At 36.7% G+C, this 24,975-nt stretch overlaps 3 protein-coding genes across 4 annotated transcripts; 2 read left to right on the top strand and 1 right to left on the bottom strand.

The window, feature by feature from the left end:
- Positions 1 to 2,208: 2,208 nt before the first annotated feature.
- Positions 2,209 to 2,900, top strand: LOC120003271 (protein FANTASTIC FOUR 3-like; the record flags this gene model as incomplete). The annotated part of the gene is made up of 1 exon (XM_038852182.1): positions 2,209 to 2,900. A coding segment is annotated over exon 1 (633 nt), but the record flags the coding sequence as incomplete, so codon positions are not given.
- A 6,400-nt stretch (positions 2,901 to 9,300) lies between these two features.
- LOC120004492 (mitochondrial Rho GTPase 2) lies at positions 9,301 to 16,678 on the bottom strand. Its single transcript, XM_038853849.1, has 15 exons — positions 16,365 to 16,678; positions 15,876 to 15,996; positions 15,615 to 15,764; positions 14,992 to 15,168; positions 14,640 to 14,891; positions 13,530 to 13,598; positions 13,250 to 13,305; positions 12,875 to 12,956; positions 11,597 to 11,808; positions 11,328 to 11,397; positions 11,098 to 11,210; positions 10,597 to 10,747; positions 10,257 to 10,443; positions 10,015 to 10,088; positions 9,301 to 9,661 (listed from the first exon to the last, which is right to left on the bottom strand). Exons 1-14 carry the CDS (start codon positions 16,571 to 16,573, stop codon positions 10,015 to 10,017), a joined length of 1,923 nt encoding a protein of 640 aa, XP_038709777.1. The 5' UTR covers positions 16,574 to 16,678; the 3' UTR covers positions 9,301 to 9,661.
- A 1,348-nt stretch (positions 16,679 to 18,026) lies between these two features.
- Positions 18,027 to 24,928, top strand: LOC120004387 (general transcription and DNA repair factor IIH helicase subunit XPD). 2 transcript variants are annotated; one of them, XM_038853731.1, is made up of 12 exons: positions 18,028 to 18,676; positions 18,865 to 19,145; positions 19,704 to 19,786; positions 19,883 to 20,286; positions 20,675 to 20,868; positions 21,110 to 21,290; positions 21,589 to 21,713; positions 22,391 to 22,480; positions 23,057 to 23,135; positions 23,247 to 23,323; positions 23,571 to 23,679; positions 24,464 to 24,928. In XM_038853731.1, exons 1-12 carry the CDS (start codon positions 18,143 to 18,145, stop codon positions 24,581 to 24,583), a joined length of 2,277 nt encoding a protein of 758 aa, XP_038709659.1. In that variant the 5' UTR covers positions 18,028 to 18,142; the 3' UTR covers positions 24,584 to 24,928. The 2 variants fall into 2 exon arrangements, with proteins under 2 accessions (XP_038709660.1, XP_038709659.1); XM_038853732.1 differs by lacking the exons at positions 23,057 to 23,135; positions 23,247 to 23,323; positions 23,571 to 23,679; positions 24,464 to 24,928 and adding an exon at positions 22,558 to 23,050 and having other exon boundaries at positions 18,027 to 18,676.
- The last annotated feature ends 47 nt before the right edge of the window (positions 24,929 to 24,975 follow it).

Below are 24,975 nucleotides of genomic sequence, written 5' to 3'. Positions count from 1 at the left end.
GTTCTTTAGAGGAAAAAATGGGAGAGAATTGGGAGTCAATTAGTGTTACTACCTTTAGAAGGCGAATCATTTACTGTGCAGCCATTGATGCATGGCTTGAAGAAACTAAATGTTATATTAGTGGGGAACACAATGTACTTAAAAATCCTGGTTAAGATTTTTGTGGATATGTGGAGAAGCTTATTCAAGATAGATGACCTTTGTTCCTTCCTATCTTGCAAGTATAGGTCTCTTGATTTAGCAAGGAAAAAATTAAGAGAACAATGGGATGGTTGGTTGAGTTGGTGAACTTGACTGCAGTAATTCTTAGCGCAAGCGTGAGTTCGTGAGTTCAAATCTCATGGGTGTTTCCATTATCGCAGTTTGCAAGATGAGTCTTTGGTTAGTCCAACATGTACATGAATGCCATCATGCGCTATCTTTCTACATTGGGTTTAGGCCCGGGTCTCAAATAGTCCATAGGGGTTGTGGGGGGTTTTTCATGTGACTCGAGACTTACCAATTAGTTGTCCGATTGACAGCTAAGTGTGTTCCACGTTACCAACAGAAATAAATTAAGAGTTTGTTTGATTTGTTTTCTATTTTTTATTTTTCAAAAAACGAAGAATTAAAAAACATATATTTTTTCGTTTTTTGTTTTCAAGTGATTTTAACTATTTTTTTGTTTCGCGTGTTTTTTTAAAAAATGACCAACTAAACGTATTTTAGGGATTGTTTTCTGTTTTACGAAAAATAAGAACAAAAAATCCGTGGAAAACGAACATATCAAATAGACTATACCAATTTGATGTTTGTTTGAGACTACCTTGGAAGAAGAAAATGAATATTTGATCTCTCACTTAAGAAAAAGTAAAAGGCATTACTCCACAAAGCATAATGCATTAAGGTGGGCATTAGGGAGGGAAGGATTCATAATCGTTTCAATACCAAAAAAAATGTATATTTTCCATCAAAAAGATGGGTATTATAGTAAATTCATGAGTCCCTTTCCTGAAAAATTCACATGCCAAACTACCTACTAATGGATGCATATATTTGATGTGAGCATGTTAGTCATGGCAGTACTCTTTTTTGGTAACCGATAACAATAATAAATTTTGTCATTTGAGTATTCGATATGAGCCTAAACTCAGATCATCAGGTCCGTGAGCTCATAAGTTTTCTGCATGATGACAAGGTAAGTTAGGTCAAAGTTCAACGCATGTCACAATGATATTACTTACCGTGAGAATCGAACTTAGGATTTCCCGAGTCATCCCAATACTCTTTATTTTATTACTCACAAAGACACCTTTATGAATGATTATTTGCTTAAATCTAAAGCTTTTTTAATAAAAAAAATTTATTATTATGTACGTAAAACAAAAGGTGGAATGTTTTGATATTCTGAATTAAATAAGGAACAGTAGGTTAGTTTAATTGTGATAGTGTGTGCATTTGTCATTTGTGAGCATATATATAACATGGAGAGAAAGCTTGGTTACCTTAGAAGAACATCAAAGGTGACCAAACTTTGTATGGTTTAATGTATAGATATAGTGGTAATGTAGTATAATTGTATCAACCAACCAACAAGTCTTCTCATTAATTTATTTGGTCGGTTGCACTAAAATATTTGCTTTCATGAATGTCGGTCAATCCCATTTTAAGGAAAATCATTCTTGTATGTTTGTATGTATAAACTATAATTTCTAATCCCCATGAAAGAACACTATAAACCCCAAATATATATAGTGTTGATAGGGAAGTAAAGTAGTATGTGTCTTCACAAAATTAAAGAAAATGCTAAGAATACCAATGTATTTTTTTTCCTCAATTATCCCAAATATTAAGATTAACGCACATTATCCATGTTAAATCGTGGACCCCACATGATCCATATGAAATCGTGTGCTGTCAGCTCGACATTTGGGATAGTTGGAACAAAAACACGGGTATCCGTACTGTAAGGTTGTTGTGAACTCAGATTAGTGGGCGTTATAGGTACCATATTGCTTGCTGGTTCTGACTATAAATTCAACCCCACCCCCTTCATGTCCTCCTTCAATTCATTGTGTTATGTCCATTTCTCTTTCTCTCATTCTCCAAACCCCTGCCAACCCCAATTTCTCACAAACAATTCATTACATGGGTTTTGTCTCAAAACCTTGTCTTTGATCCTTTTTAGCCTTAAAACTTGTCCAAAACTCACACATTTCAGACCAGAAACAGAATTCCCCTGCTTTTACCCTGTTTCCTCTGCTTTCTGGCTTTGAGAATATCAAAAAATGTCATCAAGTGTGTGTCAAGGTCTGGATTTCAATGTCTTCAATACTTCTGTTGGGCCCTCCCTCACTGAATCCGAGGTCCACAAGGAGCAGAAAAACTTGAAAAGCAATGACAATATTGAGGTGGGTGGATGGAGTTTTCTCCAATCTCTCACCAAAACATCTGAAATTGAGAATGAAAAAGTGTATGTCCATCCCCTCCGATCGTCGTCTTCTAAGCTTAGCACTAAGAGCTTAGAAATGTGTACTGAGAGCCTTGGAAACGAAACTGGTAGTAATTGTAGCGAAAGCAGCGACGAGATTCATTTCACTTCATCACTAGAACAACTTGACAATTGTGAGTCGTCACCCAAGTATTACAAAAATTGGGTGACTGAGAAAAGAATGAAATGTAGCGCTAGCTTTCCGCCTCCATTAACTTCAATTTGCAGAACAAATGGTGTCCAATTGAGGCCTCACAGGGAAGGTGGACGTCTGGTTCTAAAAGCTGAATCTGTTTCTTCTTGCATTACTTATTTTGAAGCCGAGCGGAGCGACGGGCGGCTTAGGCTTCGTCTACTGCAAAATTGCTCTCCTGACTGTAACCATGATCATGAAGCTAAATTTGAAGAAGAAGACGAAGAAGAAGAAGAGCCAGACGTTGATGAAATTGAAACAGAAACTGAAGAAATTGAAAGTGAGAAAATTGTTCTTGATTTTGGAGAAACAGAGGAAACAGAGGAAGTTGTTTGTGTGGGAGAGGAGGAGGAAAATGGTGTGAAAGTGAGAGGTGCAATGGGTTCAAAGAAGCTGTCAATGACAAGTAGGTGCAAGGAAGGTGAGCATGGAAGGAAAGAATTGGTTAATTGGGAATCCTTTTGGGTGGCTTCTTCATAAACCCTAAACATTCATATATCTCTACTAGTTCTGTTTTTTCATCTTTAATTGCTCTATCTTCCTACTGTACTAGTGGCTATAATTTGAGAGGTATTACTATTGGGTACCTTATCCAACCCAATACCCAACTATGTTTGTATATGATAATGCTAATGGTAGTTATTATGGTTATGTTGTTCTGTGTCCTTTTCCCATTATTTTTTATTCAAGCATGTGGGATTTCTGGTCCACATCACATGTGTATTGTCCACTTTGAGGTGTCTCTACAAGTACTCAATCCTTTCCCTCACAATTTTATTTCAAGAAAATATCTCGCTTTCCCACTCAAACCCATGACCTCGTGGAGGTGGGAAAAATGAGTATCTAAGTTGTCATCTAGACTAATTGGTAACTTGGGTACTCACTTTTTCTGTGAGGAGAGGGTAGAGTACCCATAAAGGAGGTACCTCAGAACCGACAATACCCTTTTACAACAATTGCATCCACATGTACATTGTGATTGTGACTGTGAGGATGTGGAGGGGGGTACTGACCCAATAGGCAGGGATCATCCATGTGCATGTGCTTTTTTTCTATCGTCTCAGATTCTTATTAGTTAGAGAACAAGAGGGACCTAGTCAGTGTCTGAGATTTTTGTGTGCATAGAGAGTGAAGGGGATCAGTAACTTTGTCAGACAGACAGATCACATATGTACATATATTGTTCAGTACAACACCACAAAGCTTCAATGTAATTGGTTGGTTAGTCTCCACTCGTGGAGTTTAGGTATCCATTCGTTAAGGTTTATTTTTATGGTATATGTTAGGAGTCACCAATGGACTCTTTTTTCCAAACTCCAAACTTGAATATCGTTCTAATAATGTTTGTTTTTTCGAGTTCAAGTCCAAGTCTAACTCATCACATAGTTTTTCGGGCTTTTCAGGGGTCACGATTTTAAATTATGCCATCATATCTTTGTTTTAGTGATGCAAATTTTTTTTTCTCAACAAATCCCTTTCACTTGCATGCGAGAGTCAAACCCACCAAATAGAATCAAGAGTCACATAGGTATAAGTTAAGATATATTTAAGTTAAGACACATATTGTAAATGTTGACACTCGAGTTTGTGTCCTCCAGTTGGAATGATTCATCCCTCTATCGGAAGATTAAGAGAAAACAAAGTGTTTTATAAGTTAAGATTCAATATCTCTTAAATATCGAGGACCCATGAAGGAGTTCGATCAATAAAGACCACTATTATATTGGACAAAACCTCGAGGCCACGTATTGGGTACCCGTTGACGTTGAAAAGTTATTTGAGTTGGATTTTTTTCTTACATATATAAAATATTATTATAGAAGGTTACTCTTTTTATTTTTTTTGAAACAGGAGAGTGGGGATTCAAACCCTAATCACCAAAGTGATACATACTATCCTTACCACTCCGACGATATATAGATGTCACATGACTTCTCTGTTTGCCTAGGACTGACCTCCCCCCTTAAGAAGATAATGCCAATATCGCTCACAAAAATTGGCTTTATACTCTATACATCTCATTAATTGAATACTATATATATAGTTTCTTTCGTGGAAGAAACACTTAGGTTTGGGCGTTTGGATACTCTCCAATGTTGCACTAAAAATGTAAATGTAATTAACCTATATATGCTTCATATATATAGGTTCCAATCATGAAAAATTCCATAACAAATGTTTGTCTACATTTGTCATCCAGTACTATATTTTGACTTAAACCTACCATGGGCTGAATGTTAGTACAGTAATTTTTTTTTTTTGGTAAACGAGATTCGAGACAAACTCAGTAGGCGTGTCCTTTTGGACTGTCCACTGAGTCCAAACTCGAGCCAGACTAGGCACGCACAAACTTACATAATAGGTTAGTTAGGCCGAGGTCCATCGCAAATCACTTGAAAATAGATGTGTCATCATAGAATCGAACCTCCAACTTCGAACGAGATTTTTTATGCTTTATGTACCAGAGCCTTGATGTACCAATGTACTGGGCCCCCAATATACCAGAAAGTGTCCCTAATGACTGAAATTTTTGGATCCGCCACTGCATATTACTAAGTTAAATTCTTTTTGGAATAGCTAAATATATACCTTTTCCACTTATTCAATCCACCAAACAAATAAAGAAAAAAGGACGGTACTAGTTCATTTATCACCTTACAAAAATCTACCTGGTGCTTTCTTGATGATCTATCATATATATATATATATATATATATATATATATATATATATATATATATATATATATATATATATATATATCCATCATTAAAGTCTAAGACGTTATATTGATATGTGACCATGCAATTTGTAGTGGTCTTAGTCTTTCTATTGTTGTTTCATTGAATATATATTGTAGGAATATATATATATATATATGTACGTATGTATGTATATGTGTATAGTTGTATACCACAAAATATTATTGTTTTGCCTTTGATTTCATTTGTCGGATAAAGTATATCATATCTCCCAAAACATTAGGAGCAGATGACGCCTCATGTTAAGCTATAGCAAGCTACGTATGCAATGCATAGCTAGCCTAGCTTACACACACACACATATATATATAATGGAATGCACGTATACATGACTTAGGAGCCATGCAAGAACAAATAAGAATGACATGGAAAGCTAGTTTTTGTTGGGGCAATAAAGTCATATATAACCTCATCTATGTACAGCAGCAACAAATAAATAAGGAGGGTGGTGCAGTCCAGGGTCTTTATTGTATAATAGTTTATGCCTCTAATAAATATTGTTCATTTTGGGTCCATCAACGTTAGTTTGTACATATTTGTTATCCTGAGTCCTTTGACCTGGAAACACTTTTATGAAATTTGACTTATTATGTTCTACATTTAACTTTTTCTCCTGAGCGATGTGAGATTTAGAGTACTAAATCCTTCACCATTCGGTAGTTTTCCGAACAACACTAATCTTGATAGTGCAGAGGCTTGTGATCATGTCCACTAGAGTCGAGTCCCTGAACACAAAACAAAACCCTAAATAAATATAGACAAATCACAAAAAATTGACTCTCTCTCTCTCTGTTATATATTGCCTCACTTTGTGTGATAGCTAAGGCAAGAGTTGTTGTTTTCCATGTGTGGATGACATGCAATGCAAACTTACACCCTTAAAATGAAACCATATATGTAATACAACACGCACTATCATCTTGCCAACGCAAAGTGATATATATGTGTGTGTCGGTCTGACGACTCAAGTTTAGACTTATATCATATTCTAATGGTAAATTTGTCTGATATTACTCTCGGGTTAAAAAATATATATTATTAAGTGAAAATGACTCAATATTAATAAAGTAGGGTGCATGATTCTTTTGTAATGGTTGACAAGCGAAAACACAGGATAATTGGATTTCAGAGGATCCAATAGGATATCAAAAAGGGACCCACATCCCTACAACCTCGAGGATTCTGGAGAATCCAGTCCTAGTTGATTGGAATCATGAGATATTTTCTTGTCAGCAATGCAATTATTATTTATTTTCTTGGATTCATAATTCATATAATATAGTTTCTCAATTTTTCTAATTTTTTTAAATAAAAAATGGTATATATATATAACTATGTTAGTCACCGCCGACTCCTATATAGGGTGATTAATCTTGACAGCGAGGTAACTATAATTGTGTCGCGGAATCTCAACCGTCCATGTTTCCCAACAACATAACATATATTACTCTCTTCTTGGAAAAAATTGTGAGGAATCTAACGCATCTCTATCAAAAATTGATGAGCAAACCAAACGTAGATGTCATAAAGAGCACCTTGTAGTGGTGAATTTTTGTTGGGACAACAAAATCTATTGAGAAATGTGTTTTGTCAATGTGGCTGGGAATGAAAATAAAATGTTACATGTCATGGTGTAAATTTGTTAGCTTAGTTTTTGGTGTAATAAAGGTGCGGCCCAATATTGATTTTTGATATAGTTGTGAGAATAGTTTAAGTGGGACCCATGTTTGGAACCAACATGCAAGCAAACCATATCCCAATAAAAGAGAGACAATAAAATGGCATTGTTGTGGCCAAAATGGTATTCATGGTCAACAAATTTGTGAAAAATACAATGTGTTATGATGGCTTGGTATCCATGGTATTGTTGCGAGAGCAACTGGAGCAATGACAATTTGTTGGGGCATGGACGGGAGAAAAGTGGATTTTCCTGTGACATGGATGAATTAATGGGTACAACAATGTCATTTTATTGGATCATTTTTGCTGCACCAAATGATATGACATGAAACTTGATTGGCCTATATGTTCGTTTACTTTTAGCATATTTGGGATCCACTTTACTTATTCTCTCTACCAATCTCATTCTCAAAATTTCACCATTGCCGCATGCCACATTTCTCTTCCCACTCATACACCACTTTACACGTTTCCTAAGTTTTTGTTAGCCCAATTGGTAAACACCATCCCAAATGCTCTAAAATGGCCAATTATAGTTGTAAGTGGAGATCTGATATAAGAATAAGGCCTACTCCCCAATCCCCATAACTAGTTAGCCAAGCTAGCTAGAGAGAGAGAGAGAGAGAGAGAGAGAGAGGAGAGTGTTTCTTGTTGGGGGTGATGGATACGATACGAGAATGAAGTGTGAGAGATCTTGTTTAACACTATGTTGATCGCCAAGAATCCTGACCTTTCACATCATCTGGCTTCGCCGTATAATAACAAAGCAAAGCAAAGCAAAGCAGATACCCAATCACTTATTTTTATTACACTCACTTTCTTAAGAAGATTTTCTTTTTATGATCAGTCAGCATAAAATCATTATATCGTTGCCTGAATCTTTATATGGTCTCTGTCTTATTTAACCTAGACGAAGATCCATTGGAGTTCGCCACTGCAAAATGTCAAACTATTGTTTTGTTTCTTGCGTAGCCTAAAAAGAGCAAATCCGAACCTGGATTCGGTCTGCCTGAATGTTTTATCTGCATGCCTGTCTCTTGGTGTGTACACGATGAGTGACTGGGCCCGGCTGTAAACTTTTTTACAGCGGGAAGTGACTGTAAAACCATTACAATTTATTTTTTGAAAAAAAATAATTTTATAGATGTGTTTTGATCGAATTTACAAGTCCAACGATATATTTGAAAATGAAAAAGACATAAAAATTATGGATCAATAAATATAAATTCAAAACATTCAATATTGCTCTTGCTATGAACCGTTGAATATAAACCGAAAACAAAACTTTTGTTTGAGACAAAAAATATACCATTGAACTTATAAATCCGATCAAAACACATTCATGATTTTTTATTTTAAAAAAATTTATTAACTGCGCTATTTTTATTACAACGGAAAAGATCGGCAAACTCAGGCAAGCATACAGGATGACACTCAAGGAAAAATTATTTGTAGTTCAAATATTCACTCATCTCCCGCTCACTAAACTCTCCCTTCCGTAACTCTACTTTTTAACACTTCAATTTTCAATCCAAACAGAGCCTAAGAGTATGTTTGGATTGAGGGATTTGGGGGGAAGGGAAGGGAAAGGGAATGAAGAGAATGGAAGGGAAAATACATTTATCTCTCTCATGTTTGGATAGATAAAAAAAAAGAAAAGAAATAAAAGTAATCTAATTTACTAGTTTATCCTTATTTTTTATGTTTGAGTATTATGTCAAAGGGTAAAATAAGTTTTAAACTTATAAGTAACTTAATTAGTAATATCTTCCCTCCAAATGACTCCATTTTAGGAGGAAAGAATTTTAAAAAAATTTTAATGAAATCCCCTCAAATCCCTCCCCTCAATTTTTTATAATCTATCCAAACAAGAGAATTTGAAGGAAACTCCTTTTCCTTTCTCTTCCCTCCCCTCCAAATCCATCAATCCAAACACACTCTAAGAGTAGGCTGAAGTGTCGCGTAGAGTAAAGCTGAATCCTGCTTTTGTTTTACATGTATCAAATAACTGGTCCAGTCCAGTGGAGAAAGCCCATTACACAATTTGTGTCATTTACATTAATGAAAAAGTGATGAGATTTATATATATAGAGGCACAGAATCTCAGATCAGCACACTCATCCAAAGCTTCATTATGATTAAGAGCCACGATTAGTGACAATATCAGACCAACCCATGCCGTGAAACAATGTAGCAATTAAATAGGAATCTGAGAATTTTAACATTGAACCAATAACGCAGAAAATCAGGCTATCATATTTTAACATGGCAACTTCATCCATCATCACAAGGCAGCTCAAAATTTCTCATTATTTTCGGTCCTTACACTGTATTTTGAATATACTAAATGCTTTCCCTAGCATCGGTATTTTCGGCATAACCCATAACTTTATGTTGGGCTCAAGAACCCAGTTCAAATCAGGGAATAGGAGACAGGAAAAACATGCACTGTGCGCATAAGGATGTTCTGTGGTTATCAAAAACCAACATTACCTCATTAGAAGGCTGCTTATCTGAAGCTCCATCTTCTCACCGCTAAAATCCTCTTCAAATATCCTACATATAGACAAAGGGATAACTTTAGAGACACGAAAGAAGATTTTTCTGCCACTCAAACTCAAATCATAAATATTGGGTGTTAAAATTCCAGAATCCAAACAATCATAACATTCTGTAATATTTCAGAGATAGGTAAACACGGATAAAGCCAAACACTTGATGAAAGTTTCAGAGGCAACAAAACAACAGTGGGTGAGTACTAGTCAAATCATAAAAACATGGGCTTGTGGCCTAGTAGTAGCCAACTCCTTACATGTGCACAAGGTGCAAGGTTCAATTATCCCCCCAAATAATAAGAATATAAGTACCTAGCCTCATGACTTATCCAAAAAACAGACAAATTTTAATACCTAATTTGAAGCATTTTTCCTCGCAGCATAGGCACGGTAAGCTGCCAGTCCAATAACAGCAACAGCAGTTCCAACTGTAAATTCGAAACAGAATTCATCATAAACTATACATATGCACACAGAAACATCGCAAATTCGCAATGAGGCTGACTGACATCTTCAAGTAAACACTGGAAAGAGAAAGCCTCAAGGAAGTGGTTTTTAAAAGGGTCGAAAGAGAGATGAGAAGACAATAAACACACCGGAAATAAACATAAGCGAATTATTAACAAGCTGCCAGTGGTGCCTGCGTTTTCTTCCACTTTCAGTTTCAGGAATGCTCAAATGAGGGTGCTCAGCTGCATAAACAATTTTTAAGAATACATTGCTCAGATCTCCAGATTTCACGCTGATACGAATAGGAACCTCCATCCCCAACTCTTGACAAACCTAAAAGAAAGAGTCGAAATCATTGTCATAATTTTTTCACGAGAAAATATAATTAATATTGCAACTACACATATGTGAGGAGAAGTCAAGAAACCATGCATTACAACAAGTAATTGTTATGCAAATACAAGTATCCAACAGTAAATTGCATACCTTTATTGAATCTTGTACTGCCACTGGATATGGATCCAGGTCATCCTTAGCTGCAATAAGCAAGGAAGGCACCCTGTAACCACTTTCTTCTCCTTGCCTAGCAACCTCCAAAAGCAATTTTTTTGATCTTTTCCATGAATGCTCATCTGAACTGGAAGTTGTGATGCCATGGAAAGGACATATTATAAACAAAACATCACAAAAACTAATGTCAATTAATCAGGAGCCTCTCAAGGAAAGACTTCGTATTAAATTCTAGACACTTATATATTTGATGGAAATATGGAATGCGAAGTACTAATACTATACAATGCACACAGACTAATACATCACAGGGTGTTGCAGGCACGGGGGCAACAAACCTGCTGCATCATGAATAAATCAACTTGGTGAGCAGCACAAGCACCAATTCAACAAAATAGAAGTCTGACAAGTATTATGTACAGCTATAATAAAGCACATAAAATGTCTACTACAGATATGTTCAACAACAAAACTTACCTATCATATAAAAATAGAGCCACATCGTAGGTTGCTAAAACTTCCTTATTAGAGAGAAACCTTTTGGTGCGATCTTCGGGTATTTCTCGCAAAATAAGAGTCTTCTTAGTCCCCTGCAGGAACAATTATATGACAACGATGACCATACAGAAGTTGCACAATACCTAAATGAAGATGGACAGGAATACTCAAACCTAAAAATCAGAATGCAATTACACAATATTTCTCACCCCAAGTTGGTCTATGATATTTGTTGCATAATGTTCCCCAGTAGTTGGAATATAATGGTCCGAGAAAGGCCTGCGGTTGAATTGACAAGAACAAACAATGTTGTCTAGAAGAAAGAACAGAAAATGAATATTCAAACTATATACATCCTCCAGGTAAGAACATAAAGAAGCTATCAACTGGAGGTGAATGAAAAAATGAAAGAGAGAGAATCAAGAACTGCGATCAGTTGACTAGGTACATCAGCTGTAGCATCAGTTTAGAATCACACCTTCCTAGAAATGAATTCAACAGCGCAGATTTTCCAGCACTTTTGGGACCAAAAACCAGGCAATGAAAAACATTTCTCTCTGTTAGTTGCTTCTTACGGTCAATTGCTCTTCTCCGAGTAACACGTAGGGCAGAGGCAAGCTCACCACCATATCCAAGGTATACTAAATTGGCCAAACTATTTCGTGGATCTAGTAAGGTCATAAGTGCCCACTGCGTTTTACCAGAGATAAATTAGAACATAACCACAGGCCGAGAAAATAAAATATATTCAAGCAGACTCAACTCAAGCGATAAAATGAAAATTTTTGGTAAGCAAAAAGGTGAATTTAAGGAGATAACAATAAGGAATATTTATCTCTCCTCAGACTGAATTAATTTCGCTGAGACAGAAAAAAAAAAACTCATTCCAGGTTATCCCTGATATTATACAAGCATGTGAAAAGAGTGAGAAATTCCATTCAACATCCAAGTGAAAATTCTGAAAATTGACTTCTCCTGGATATCATCCTCATAGTAAATCCTTCTCAAGAAATCGACATCCATCTTAAGAAGATTATTACGAGAGAACAATATATTAACACATGCTTCCCATAGTTTGCAATTAAAATCAAACATTATTCTCCCAATGCTGATATTAGAAGGGTCCTAAACCCAATGTGCCCTCCCTTTACCGTTCTTGACCTACCACTCCTTTCCTCACTTTCAGTGGATTGGGACAACAAGAAGTTCTCAATGCCACAAACTATTTTTGAGTTTCCCATACAAAGTATACGTTTGGTAACCACTCCTACAATATTGTGCCTTATCTTCCTCCAAAACCCATCTCTGTTACTTCCTATCTATCCTCACTTGGTAAACGACTCTTATGCATCATTCAAAGTGTTGTAGACTTGACGCTTAGCGTAAGGATTGAATTTGAGGAGGAATCTCCTAGTCAAGTCATTGGACACTGAGGATTGAGGAGGAATTTCCCTAGTCAAGTCACTTGGACACCGAGAGTGCTAAAAAAGTTGCACTTTCTTTTTCTTTCTCCAAAGCTGCTTAGGAGAAAAATTTAGCATTCTTTTACAGATAATATCTGTAAAAGAGCCACATACTAATCAATTGTTTTCTCTGTGTAAACACCCTTTTATCTTACGGGTGATCGCTGGCTCAATGTAAATGGAGTAAGAAGTGAAAAACTTAGGGAAGCAGGGTGTGTTATAGCCAACAGTGACAAGTCCAACAATCAAAGAGCACTATAAAACAAATAGTAAAAAGTAGAGGGTATACACACCTCCGATAGGAACCCATTCAGACTCAGATTTCCCAGTGATGTTCTCTCTGCAGCATCGTTGTAAGGCGCCACAACCCAAGGACTAGAATAAATAATATACACAAAAATATGAAAAATAAGTATAAAATTGTGAAAAAAAAAAATCAGATCAGGCTCAATCAGCACATAACATTAACTCTTCCACTAGCCCTCAGAAAAAATTAATAAGATGAGGAATACTTTGTCAAATTGCTCATAGTAAAATGAACTAATTCATAAGCTCAACTCTTGAGCAACCTGAGGCATCAAACTGAAACAATGCATAAATTGCTTTTCTATTCGAAAAAAAAAATGCATGGTACATCGAAAAAAATTTAGACAAATCACAAAACCTACCTTTCTGGAGCAGTAAAAAATAGATCTTCTAGCTCTGCAGGTTTTAAGGCTCCATCCTAGCAAGCATCAAGATGAACATGGTCAGGGATTCAATGACTATATGAGTCATTAATAAGGTAACTATACATTTAGAACCTAACAAGCAAGCATCAAGATGGACATGTTCAGAGACTCACCGACTTTATTAGTCAGCGGTGAGGTAATTATGTATTTAGAACCTAATAATACTGCTGTGACATGAATGTAACCAAAGAGTTCGACAGGGGTTATTATTGCATACGTTATCAATGTCAAACAACCGGAAAATCCCACGCAGGTACTCCGTGGCTTCACTTGTGAGTTCTATACTCTGCAAGATGACATATTAAGAAATTTTATTTTATACCCAAACATTGTGAGCAAGTACAGCTCTTCAACAGTATCTGTAACCAAAAAAGAACTTAACAAAAAAAAATCAAAAACATAATGTCATTATTAATAAATAATACTGTTTTGGTAAGTTTCCATAGTATAAAATGCAATGCTACGCAAATATTTACTCTTCCATAAATTTGTGATCAATGCAGCATGACATACATATGATAACCAACCAAGTACCTCCACATTGCCCACTCAAGCTAATTAACCATTTAACATCATCAATTAAAGCATTTAAAATTATTGGATGAAATCAGCCTGTGGTGTGCCTTAGTGTCATATCCAGCAACAGCCAGTCACAAGCCCTAGAGGATGAAACCGGTCAGAATAAGTAAGCTCGAATATGACTATAATGAAATTATAATCATGAGGTGGGTAGATCCTCTTATTAAGCTAAACTCAAGTAAATATTTATGCTTCCATAAATTTGTGATCAACACAGCATGACATACATATGATAACCAACCAAGTAACTCCACAGTGCCCCCTCAAGCTAATTAAGCATTTAAAATTATTGGATGATATCAGCCTGTGGTGTGCCCAAGTGTCATATCCAGAGACAGCCAGTCACAAGACCTGGAGAATGAAACCGGTGAGAATAGGTAAGCCCGAATATGGCTATAATGAAATTATAATCATGAGGTTGGTAGATCCTCTTATTAAGCGATTAGAGTTTATCAGGAAGACATATCTAGGACCCTCACTGAGTGTTCTAAAAATGCACTCTGGCATAAGATAGCCTCTAACCCCATACACAAAACATAACAATTGGTGTTCCAACTTCTCCCTCTCCAAAACAAAGCCCAAAGATTGTCGAAATAAAAAGATGCTGAAAAATTCCTTGGTATGATCTCTTAACATGAATGTCCAAGCAAACCGCATAAGTACTCATAGTTGGAATAATGTCAGTTTATACTATTATCGAGCGCCAAGTCTCCAAGTGCAATTGAAAGATTTTATGTGTAGGTGATACCTGATCAGGAGCTCGCTTTGATGGTAATGGAAGACAATCATCCCTAAGTTTTACATCATTGCCATATCCAAATTTTCTCAGAACAGCCCAGGTTGTCTCCAGACGGCCCCTTTCTATGAACAAAGCATGCAGAAATATGAACCCCTCAGAGGTAAGTCCCAGGTCATTGACTCCTTCTGGAATCCTATCCTGCACAACTTGTTTAACACCTACTATCTCAGCAGGCTGCAATGGAGTATTAAAGCATTTAACCTGTTACATCATTCCCAATGTCAGACTGGCACAAATAAGGTGCATAGGTTGGATAAGTAACATGGTAAAGAGTTTAAGAAAATAAAATTTTGACAGAAACCTGAAACTTGTTCAACTCTGTATCACTGAGGGCTCCGTCCATGTCAATATCACAAAGAACAAATATCCTTTTCAAAGCCCTCACACAACGAGGTTTTAATGTTTGACTTTCTTGGTCAAACAATGGAGCAGTTGGATGAAGTACAGCTTTTTGAGCATAATAGAAAACATCTGGGACCTGCAAAGTATTATTGTCCATTGTTAACCCCTTGAATTTTGAATTGGAAACTTAAGAACAAGAACTGCTAGGTTATTGTTTGACCCAAACCATGTCACACAGGAGCAAAATCATTTATTATTGGACTGCTATCAAGTAAAAAGAAGGATGAATCTTAAAGCTTGAAAGTATACTATAAGTCAAAAAATTGTGCAACTTCAATAGACATAAGTAGGAAGCTTTTTGCTGTTATCTGTTGATATAATTGTTTTCCATGCGTTATTTTCTTTCCTTTTTATTTTTTATTTTTTATATTAGAACTGTTGCCTTCAAAACAAGTTGTTTCAACGTTCCATATTAAATTTGTATTAACGTGTTGGACATGATAGCATCAACTGCTGCAACAAAAAGGTCATGAATAAAGAAAAAGTGTGCTGCGATATCAAAGTTTGGGCATTGAAATAAACCTGAACCAGGGTAGCCGCAGAACATTCTATGCAAGTCTCAATCTCCCTGAATTGTTGCATGGTCGGCGCCATGGCCTGCTCAAGACTCATCTGCTGATTCTCATCTCTTAGATCTAGCTTGCAACCAGCCACAATAACTGGTACATTCACCTATTCATTTGTGATGTAAGAAATAAAATAAAACCAGCCAGACTTTTGCCTAGCAAAGAAAATTTATTTGGAAATCTTTGTGTTGGAAGGAAGGGGCTACAGATTGCAAACCTCCAAACGACGCAGTTCAAGGAGCCAAAAGCTAGTCAATCGACTGAGTGTCCTCGGTTGATCACATGCATAAGTTAACACGACAACATCTGCTCGCTTCAATTCTTCACTAAGCCTTACACTATTCTTCCAAAATAAAACAACAAAATAACACTGATTACAAAATAACTTTCTGCCAAACATAAAAACTTCAGTTCAGCTACTTTTACAAACTAAGAAATTATAAAATTTAAAAAAAGAAAGGCCAAAGCAATCACCAGTCGAACTGAATAATTAGTAAGTGTGCAACCAATTTTTTTAACTATTCAATTGCATTGGCTGGTTCCAACGTTTTCAGTTGAAATTTAGCCTGTGTTTACCATTGAATTACAATTTTTCACCCGCAACATTCAATATCGTCTCTCTTGCTCAACAATATTCAACACTACGAATGCATCACAACATGTGCAAAAGACCCCTACGCCGTATAGCCACGTCCGGACCACGTACCTGGAAGAAGTGTCGATGATGGTGATGGGGACGCGATCGGGATAGTAATCAGCGGGTAGACGGGTTGGAGGCAGCACTGGTGGCACGTTCTCATTGAATGACTCGGAAGCCGCTGCGGCAATTAAGGAAGACTTTCCGGTTCCACGATCGCCGGCGACGACAACACGGATGTCAGTCCGGCCTCCTGAAACTGAGAAATCACCCGCCATTGCACCGCGGTAAGAGAGTCCAGCTGCAAGAAGTCGTGAGACAAGAAACAGTGATTCCAAACCTAAGCCCCTGCTTCGGTTGAAAAAAAGGAGGGGCGAGTGAAAGTTGGTTAGAGAGAGACTGAAGATGCTGATCATGGGCCGGTCCAGGCTTGGGCAGGGATAATCCGTTATTTGGGACTTTTGGAGGCCGGTACACCAGATTATACTTAATTGTAAAATAGTGCAGTCACTAAAACATCCTTTTAAAAAAGTACACTGGGATCATCTTTTACCAAAATAACCTCAAATTTGATTTTCTCTCTCCACGAATTGTGATACAATAGTGATACTTTTAAATAGAAGATCCAATTTAGTGTTCAATTTATATCTTTTGCTTATAAAATGATGATATAAATGTTAGAATGTAAATTTGATTGCATTACATGTCTTTCTAGTTCAATTATGTCATTTTAGTGGATTTTTGGTGTTGGTGATACTATAGTGATACATCTCTGCAGCTGTAAATGTTTTTCCAAAACGAGCAAGAGATGTACAAACCAAGAAAAGAAAGCCAAGAAAGGAAAAGTGATTAGGAAGAAGAAGTATGCATATTGGTTCAATTACATCATTTTAATGAATTTTTGGTGTTGGTGATACTATAGTGATACATCACTGCACTTGTAAATGTTTTTCCAAAACGAATAAGAGAGGTAACCAAGAAAAGAAAATCAAGAAAGGAAAAATAATTAGGAAGATGAAGTATGCATACTAGTTTCATTGTATCATTTTAATGATTTTTTGGTGTTGGTGATACTATGGTGATACTATAGTGATACATCTCTGCAAAAAACGAACCAGAGTTCAGATCTGCAAAAAAACAAAGCACAGCCCAGATTGAACAACAAAGCATCGTCCAGATCTGTCAAAAACAAGGCAGAGCAACTCGACGCAGTCCAGATTGAGCAACGACGAAGAAGGCGATGAAGAGAGGAGAAACTCGACCAAAAACGGAGAAGAAGTCAACGAAGAACAAATTCAGATCGAGAACAAGAAGAAGAAGAAGAAGAAGAAGAGAAAGAAGGAGATAACTTTTAGTAGAGAAGAAGGAGAGAAAGAGAGGAAGTTGGATAGTTGGAGGGAGAAGAAGAAGAAGAAGAAGAAGAAGGAGGGTATTGTAGGTATAAACTAAAAAATATCTTAAGTCAGATGACCAAATTACCCTTAAATTGTACTTTTTTACAATTTTAAAAATGTCCATGACCTTTTTACAATTAAGTTGTCTAAAGTGTTCTTATTGCCAATTGTCCGTTATTTATATATTCTAGTCAAATTAATAAACCTTGTGGGCTCAAAAGGCCCAAATTTTGGCCCGATGCTATTATATTTTGACTTGATCCCAATATCTTCGGGCCCAAATCCAAGCTATGATCTAGTACCCTCAGGTTTATATGTCCGGTGAAGACAGTAAGTCAGTACGCAGCTGCTGAAGCCTGAGAGAGATACTGGCTTACTAGGCTCCTGCTCAACACCGTGCCTCCTCCTTCAGCCAACCGCCCTTGCTCTCTCTCACACAGAGCCAAAGCCGCCATGAAGTTTCAAATTGAAGACATAACCGTCTACTTCCCGTATGACCACATATACCCAGAACAGTATGCGTACATGATAGAGTTGAAGCGTGCCCTAGACGCCAAGGGGCATTGCCTTCTCGAGATGCCCACTGGTACTGGAAAAACCATTGCCCTTCTTTCTCTTATCACCGGTTACGCCCTCTCGAAACCACAAAACCCGATCAAGCTCCTCTACTGCACGCGCACAGTTCACGAGATGGAGAAGACGCTCGCGGAACTCAAGATGCTCCATAATTACCAGCTCCAGCACCTAGGACCCGCTGCTAAAATTCTCGCCATTGGTCTCTCCTCCAGGAAGAATTTGTGTATCAATCCAGACGTTGTGTCTGCCGAAAATAGGGATTCCGTCGACGCGGCCTGTAGGAAACTCACAGCGAGTTGGGTCAGGGCTTTGGCCGCAGAAAACCCCAATGTGCACACTTGTGATTTCTTCGAGAAGTATGAGAGGGCAGCCTCTGGGGCCGTGCTGCCGCCTGGGGTTTATACTTTGCAGGTTTGCACGTTGGGTTGATTGATTTTATTTTCCTTGGACGTATTAGGAATTGTGGTGTTGATTGATTTTAATGATTGTGGCATTTGGGTATGGGCAATGCTGAAAGCTGGTGCTTTTTGTAGATTTAAATTGTGATGATTTTTTGCTTGTGTTTGTTATTACTATTAGTACTTTTATTATTGTTGTAGGATCTTAGGGCATTTGGGAAGGAGAAAGGATGGTGTCCCTACTTTCTGGCACGACATATGGTACAATTTGCTAATGTGGTGGTTTATAGTTATCAGTACTTGCTTGATCCAAAGGTGGCAGGGATTATATCCAAGGAAATGCAGAGGGAGTCTGTTGTGGTGTTTGACGAGGCTCATAATATCGATAATGTATGTATTGAGGCACTTAGTGTTAGCGTAAGGAGGCAGACACTGGAAGGGGCCTCAAGAAATCTTTCTAGGATAAGTCAGGAAATTGACAGGTATTTTTTTCTAATATTTTTATATATTAACCTTAAATATGGAAGAGATTATGGGAAATCCTTGACCTGCAGCATGGTTTGTGTTACCTGCAGTGTTTGAATGTTGCCTTTGGTTTGTTTTATGTTGTGGTCTTCTTTATATAGAATCCAAATGTTAATATGCAAGTTTGAACACTGTCTTCATTATTTTGTTTTGGCTTAACTTTATAAATGAATCGCCAATGCTCAAGCTCATGCATTTTGAATTCAGACTGGGAAATTTGATGATCTTAATGCATGGTTGCTTAAATGTGTATACTTTATTGATAGTATCAAGTATGTGATGTTATTAAGAAGAAAGCAAGAGATGAAGAGAATGAGAATTACCACGCAAGATAATGGATAGCTTTCCAACATCTATCTGGCTATATGTATGTGTGTGTGCATTATGTCACTGTAAAAGCTCAACGTTCTTCTATTCCTTCTAATAGAATAATGTCATTTCGTTCCTTTTTTTGCACCTTCTAATGTAATTTTCTTGTTGATATACTCTTCTGAATTGTTTGACTTGGTAGGAAGGTTCAAGGCCACTGATGCAGGAAGATTGCGTGCTGAATACAACCGGCTTGTTGATGGTTTGGCCCAGAGAGGAAACCTAGCTGGTAAGTTGATGCGTGAACGTTAGGTCTCATTCTTATTACTTATATCTTTCTGGGAGTCCTTAGTTCTTATTAAGTGTTCTCTTTCACTTTATGTAGTGTCAGATACCTGGCTTTCGAATCCTGCCTTGCCTGATGACATTTTGAAGGAGGCTGTCCCTGGGAACATCCGCCGTGCTGAGCATTTTTTGCATGTTTTACGTAGATTGGTCCAGTATCTCAAAGGGCGCTTGGACACAGAAAACGTTGAGAAGGAAAGCCCTATTGGATTTGTTGCCTCCCTAAACACCCATGCTGGGATCGACCAGAAAACATTGAAATTTTGTTACGATCGGTTGCATTCTCTCATGTTGACGCTAGAAATAACCGACACAGATGAGTTTCTGCATATCCAGACAATATGTGACTTTGCAACGCTTGTGGGAACATATTTTCGTGGGTTTTCAATCATCATTGAACCCTTTGATGAGAGAATGCCACATATCCCCGACCCTGTATTGCAGGTTTGTTTAGGGTTTCGTTTGTTTTTTATTTCATCTTTTAAGGTTGAGGAAACTATTATCACTTTGTTGAAGCTACTTATTCTGAAAGCAGTTTGTCTAAATGTTCTGGCTAAACTTCTCTTGAAATATCCATTATCAAGTGAACTTTGCATTGATTTCATTTCTTCTTCTTCTCCTCGATTGTGTGTGCAATGGAACTCATGAAAGGAGAATTGCATTTTCTCCCAAAATCCTTAAATTTTAAATCCGAGCTCTATGATTTATCTATCAATGAACACGGACTTACTCTCTTCAGAGGAATGTACACATTTGGATCTCTCAGTTAGTCACAATGTTACTTTTTCTTATTATGTCTTCGTTCTTACGAATTTCTAATTTGGTATTCCAGCTTTGCTGCCATGATGCTTCTCTTGCCATAAAGCCGGTATTTGAGCGATTCCAGTCAGTTGTAATTACATCTGGAACACTAAGCCCAATTGATCTCTACCCTCGTCTTCTTAATTTCCACCCTGTTGTGAGTCGGAGTTTTACAATGTCCTTGACAAGAGAATGCATATGTCCAATGGTTCTTACACGTGGGAGGTACTTGTTCAATTTGTATATGTTTTCTATTGTTATGTTCTTGACAAAATGAATTGTTCTTTATTGCATCATCTTCCCCTTACGTCCTTACATTGTACAGGGTAATCCTAATCCGTACTGCATTCTTTGATGCCATTTATGACGTTTCAATCTCTTAGTCTTGGGGGACATATTTGGTCCTAAATTATGTGGTAGTTTTAGTTTTATTATCTGCTGATGTCATTTGGTTTATTTTTTCCAGTGATCAACTTCCCGTGAGCACCAAATTTGATATGAGAAGCGATCCTGGTGTTGTTAGAAATTATGGAAAACTCTTGCTGGAGATGGTCTCCGTTGTTCCAGACGGAATTGTGTGTTTTTTTGTTAGTTACTCTTACATGGATGGAATTATCAGTGTTTGGAATGATAGTGGGATTCTTAAGGTGACAAGCTATTTGATTGACAGTTGCCTGTGAAGTTTTCTATACTCTTTTTTCCTATGATGTTACTGTTTATCGTATAAATACATGTCTTTTTTTCTTTTTTGTGTCTCTTTTATTTCTGGAAGAGTGTGTTTTGACAGTTGCCTGTGAAGTTTTCTATACTCTTTTTTTCATATGATGTTACTGTTTATCGTATAAATACATGTCTTTTTTTCTTTTTTGTGTCTTTTATTTCTGGAAGAGTGTGTTTCTAGAATATATATATATATATATATATGCTAATTGTTAATGTTTGCAGGACATTATGCAGAATAAGCTTGTCTTCATTGAAACACAAGATGTTGTAGAAACTACTTTGGCCCTTGACAACTATCGTAGAGCTTGTGATTGTGGGAGAGGTGCAGTTTTCTTCTCCGTTGCCAGGTATAACATAGTTAAATATTGAAATTATTGTTCCGAGCCTTTGTCTGGAGCATGAAATTACCTGTGTAATTTTAATCAAATTTGAAATGGTGGTGGGCTCAAAGTTACTATTGGTTTTTTCATGAATTCAGAGTGAAATCGACTTTGAAGTAGTTATACCTTCCGCTATTATTCATTCATATTTTATTTTAGATTGCTATGCTAAGTAACAATAAAGGAAAGTGAATATTTTATTAGTATATGCTAATTATGAGATGATTTTGATAAAACTTCAGGATTGCATCAGAATTTATTGCTTACTGTTTTCCCATTTGGAATGCCTAGTGGTTACACACAGGAGATTTAGAGCTTCAATTTTGAATATCTTACCTATTCCTCTCTCCTCCCCCCCCCCCACCAAAATGTCTCGGCCAATGATGAACAACCACCTATTGGGAAAAGGATTCATCCTCTGGTACGATCAGCCGATCAGCCATTTTCTCATAATTACCATCTCTGTGAATTCATTTTACCAAGGTGGGGTTTTGTGTGTGCTTGTGTGTTTGAGAGAGAGAGAGAGAGAGAGAGAGAGAGAGAGGAAGAGAGTAATGTAGAATATTTGTGTGTGATGTATTGTTTGATAATCCTTTTTGTTTCAAGAATAGTGCTATAAAGTCGATGATCCTGATCATTTGCAGGGGAAAAGTTGCTGAAGGAATAGACTTTGATAGACATTATGGCAGACTAGTGATCATGTTTGGTGTTCCTTTCCAATACACACTAAGCAAGTAAGTTCAATTATCTATTAATATCAGTTTTTATTTGGTAGACAAATATATTCTATTAAATTATGGTGTTTCTGTAGTTTTACAGATTTTAAGTCATGATTGTATGGGAAGGTGAAGGGTTGGAAAAACATGGATAGAGATGTTTCCTTTACTGGCTTGGAAGGGGAGGTAGGATGGGTAGGGCCTAGTAAGTTTTGTTCTGCTCTAATCCAATTTGGAAGAAAGGAGATGGTTACATGGGTATTAAGTTTTCATTTGGTTTTATATTAGTATAGCAGGCATGTTGATAAAATATTGTAGTCTATTATTTTTTTTCCCTCTCATCATTATTTACAAAGTAGGGGAACAGTGGTATCCACGAAATTTTTAAGGTTGTGAAGCAATATGTTTCCTACTGTTTTCATTCTTCCATTTCTTCTCCATCCTGTAAAAAACTTAAAGATCTAGTCTTTCTTTTTTTGGGTAAGACAATTAAAACTCTAGTTGTCATAAGAAAATGTGAGCCCAGTAATTAAGTTTTTCTTTTCTAAAAGCTTTTTGCGACTCAAGAGAATTAAACTGGGGTCTTAATGACAGAGTACTACTGGCACGGTTGGAGTACTTACGAGATACCTTCCAGATAAAGGAAGGCGATTTCTTGACTTTCGATGCCTTGGTATTTTTCAACTCTTTTTAGAGTCATTTAAAGCAACATGCATATACTTCACAATGTGGTCATGATATTGAAATCAAAGTCATGTTCATTAATTAAATTTTTATCAAGTAGAGGCAAGCTGCTCAATGTGTGGGTCGAGTGATCAGATCAAAGTCTGATTATGGAATGATGATATTTGCTGATAAAAGGTATTTGTTTCTTCAACCACATTGTTCTTTTGCATTCATGCTTGTCTATGAAATTTTCTAAATGCTCTTGTTTTTCTTCGTCTTCTAAATGCATATGTATAATAAGCTTTTTCCATGAGCTCATGCCCGAGTACAAATAGTAAGGAGTTGATTATACTCAACTGGGGAGTCCTCAAGCAATATGAGCATGGCTTGAAAAACTTCTCCATTTATGAATTTTTTTAACCTGTTAACTTACCATGCACAGGTATAGTCGTCATGACAAGCGCTCTAAGTTACCTGGCTGGATACTATCACACTTGCGTGATGCACACCTAAATTTGAGTACTGACATGGCCCTGCACATTGCACGAGAGGTGTGTTCTTTCGACCACATTGTATGCTGTTTTTACCTTCTTATAGTTTTTGTGTGCCTGCAGGTGTCAAAACTCTTAATCAGCAAAGCGATTTTGAGTTTCTTTATAGCAATTATTATTTCTTTTAGGGTTGATAAAGATTGATCCACATTTCCCACTCTACTTGCCTTAAACCTATGCTTTGGATGATGGGTTGAGGCCTTGAGGGGCTCTGAGCCGGAAGTGGTCCCCGTTTGGACCATGAAATTTTTTAAGAAAATATGAACAAATTGAAAAAGAAAAAGTATGTGAGATTTTAACTGTTAGATTGGTTATTTGATATTTGGATGTGAACACAGAAGATAATCTATTACACAATTTGCATCCGACTGTTTAGAATAGTTCAAATTTGTTACGTCTTTTCATTGGAGGAATTTTTTTCCTCAAACAAAAAAGATTCCATGTGATTCAAAATCTTGCATACCTTTTATTTTCTATTTTTCAAGATTTTTTTTTTAAAAAAAATCCATAGTCCAAACAGGACCACTTCTGGCTTACTGTCGAGCCCGTCATCCTTTTGAAGTTTGATCATTGACTGCTTTGATTAGAATATTCGGGAACAGAAGTTTGTTTATTAACACAATCTAGTTTTATGAAATCTTGTATCTTTATCACATACGTGTTTTTATTTTATTTTTTTAGCCTGGATTGAGGTTTTATCAGTCATTAATTACGCACTCATGCAACTCTACCATTGCGTCACATGTATTTATCAGTCATTATAATCTTGTTAATACGAGTGCAGTTCCTCCGGAAGATGGCTCAGCCCTACGATCGAACTGGTGGCAGTGGTCGAAAGACCCTTTTGTCTCAAGAGGACTTGGAAAAGATGAGAAATGATGGAAAAGACTTCGAAATGTTATAATGAGGTTATGCGGTAAGTTTCATTTCCATGAGCGCTCTCTCTCTAGATCATCATCCGCTTCTACTTTTCGCCAGTTATCATTTGGGAAGATGGTGTTCGAAGCTAGGCGTCCAATGATGGGAGTCCAAAGAAGATTGGTTGTCAAGTTAGAACTGTAAATTTTGTTTGTGGTTTAGGTGATAAATTTATTGTGCCTTGTAAGCTCATATTTTCCTATCAATGTCTTTATTGTATGTTTAACATTTGGTGTCAGGTTACAGTTGAAGGATTACTGCTTAATTGACTTGTACAAACAACTATCTTAAAATCCCAGGCTATACATATGCTTTATAACCGTGAACATTATGATACAAGCTACCACTTTGGACATTTGATATGATATAAACTCGTGC

Source organism: Tripterygium wilfordii, chromosome 8 (genome assembly GCF_013401445.1).
Source record: "Tripterygium wilfordii isolate XIE 37 chromosome 8, ASM1340144v1, whole genome shotgun sequence".
In the NCBI taxonomy this organism is placed as follows: domain Eukaryota; kingdom Viridiplantae; phylum Streptophyta; class Magnoliopsida; order Celastrales; family Celastraceae; genus Tripterygium; species Tripterygium wilfordii.
This window is presented reverse-complemented; position numbering and strand designations above follow the sequence as displayed.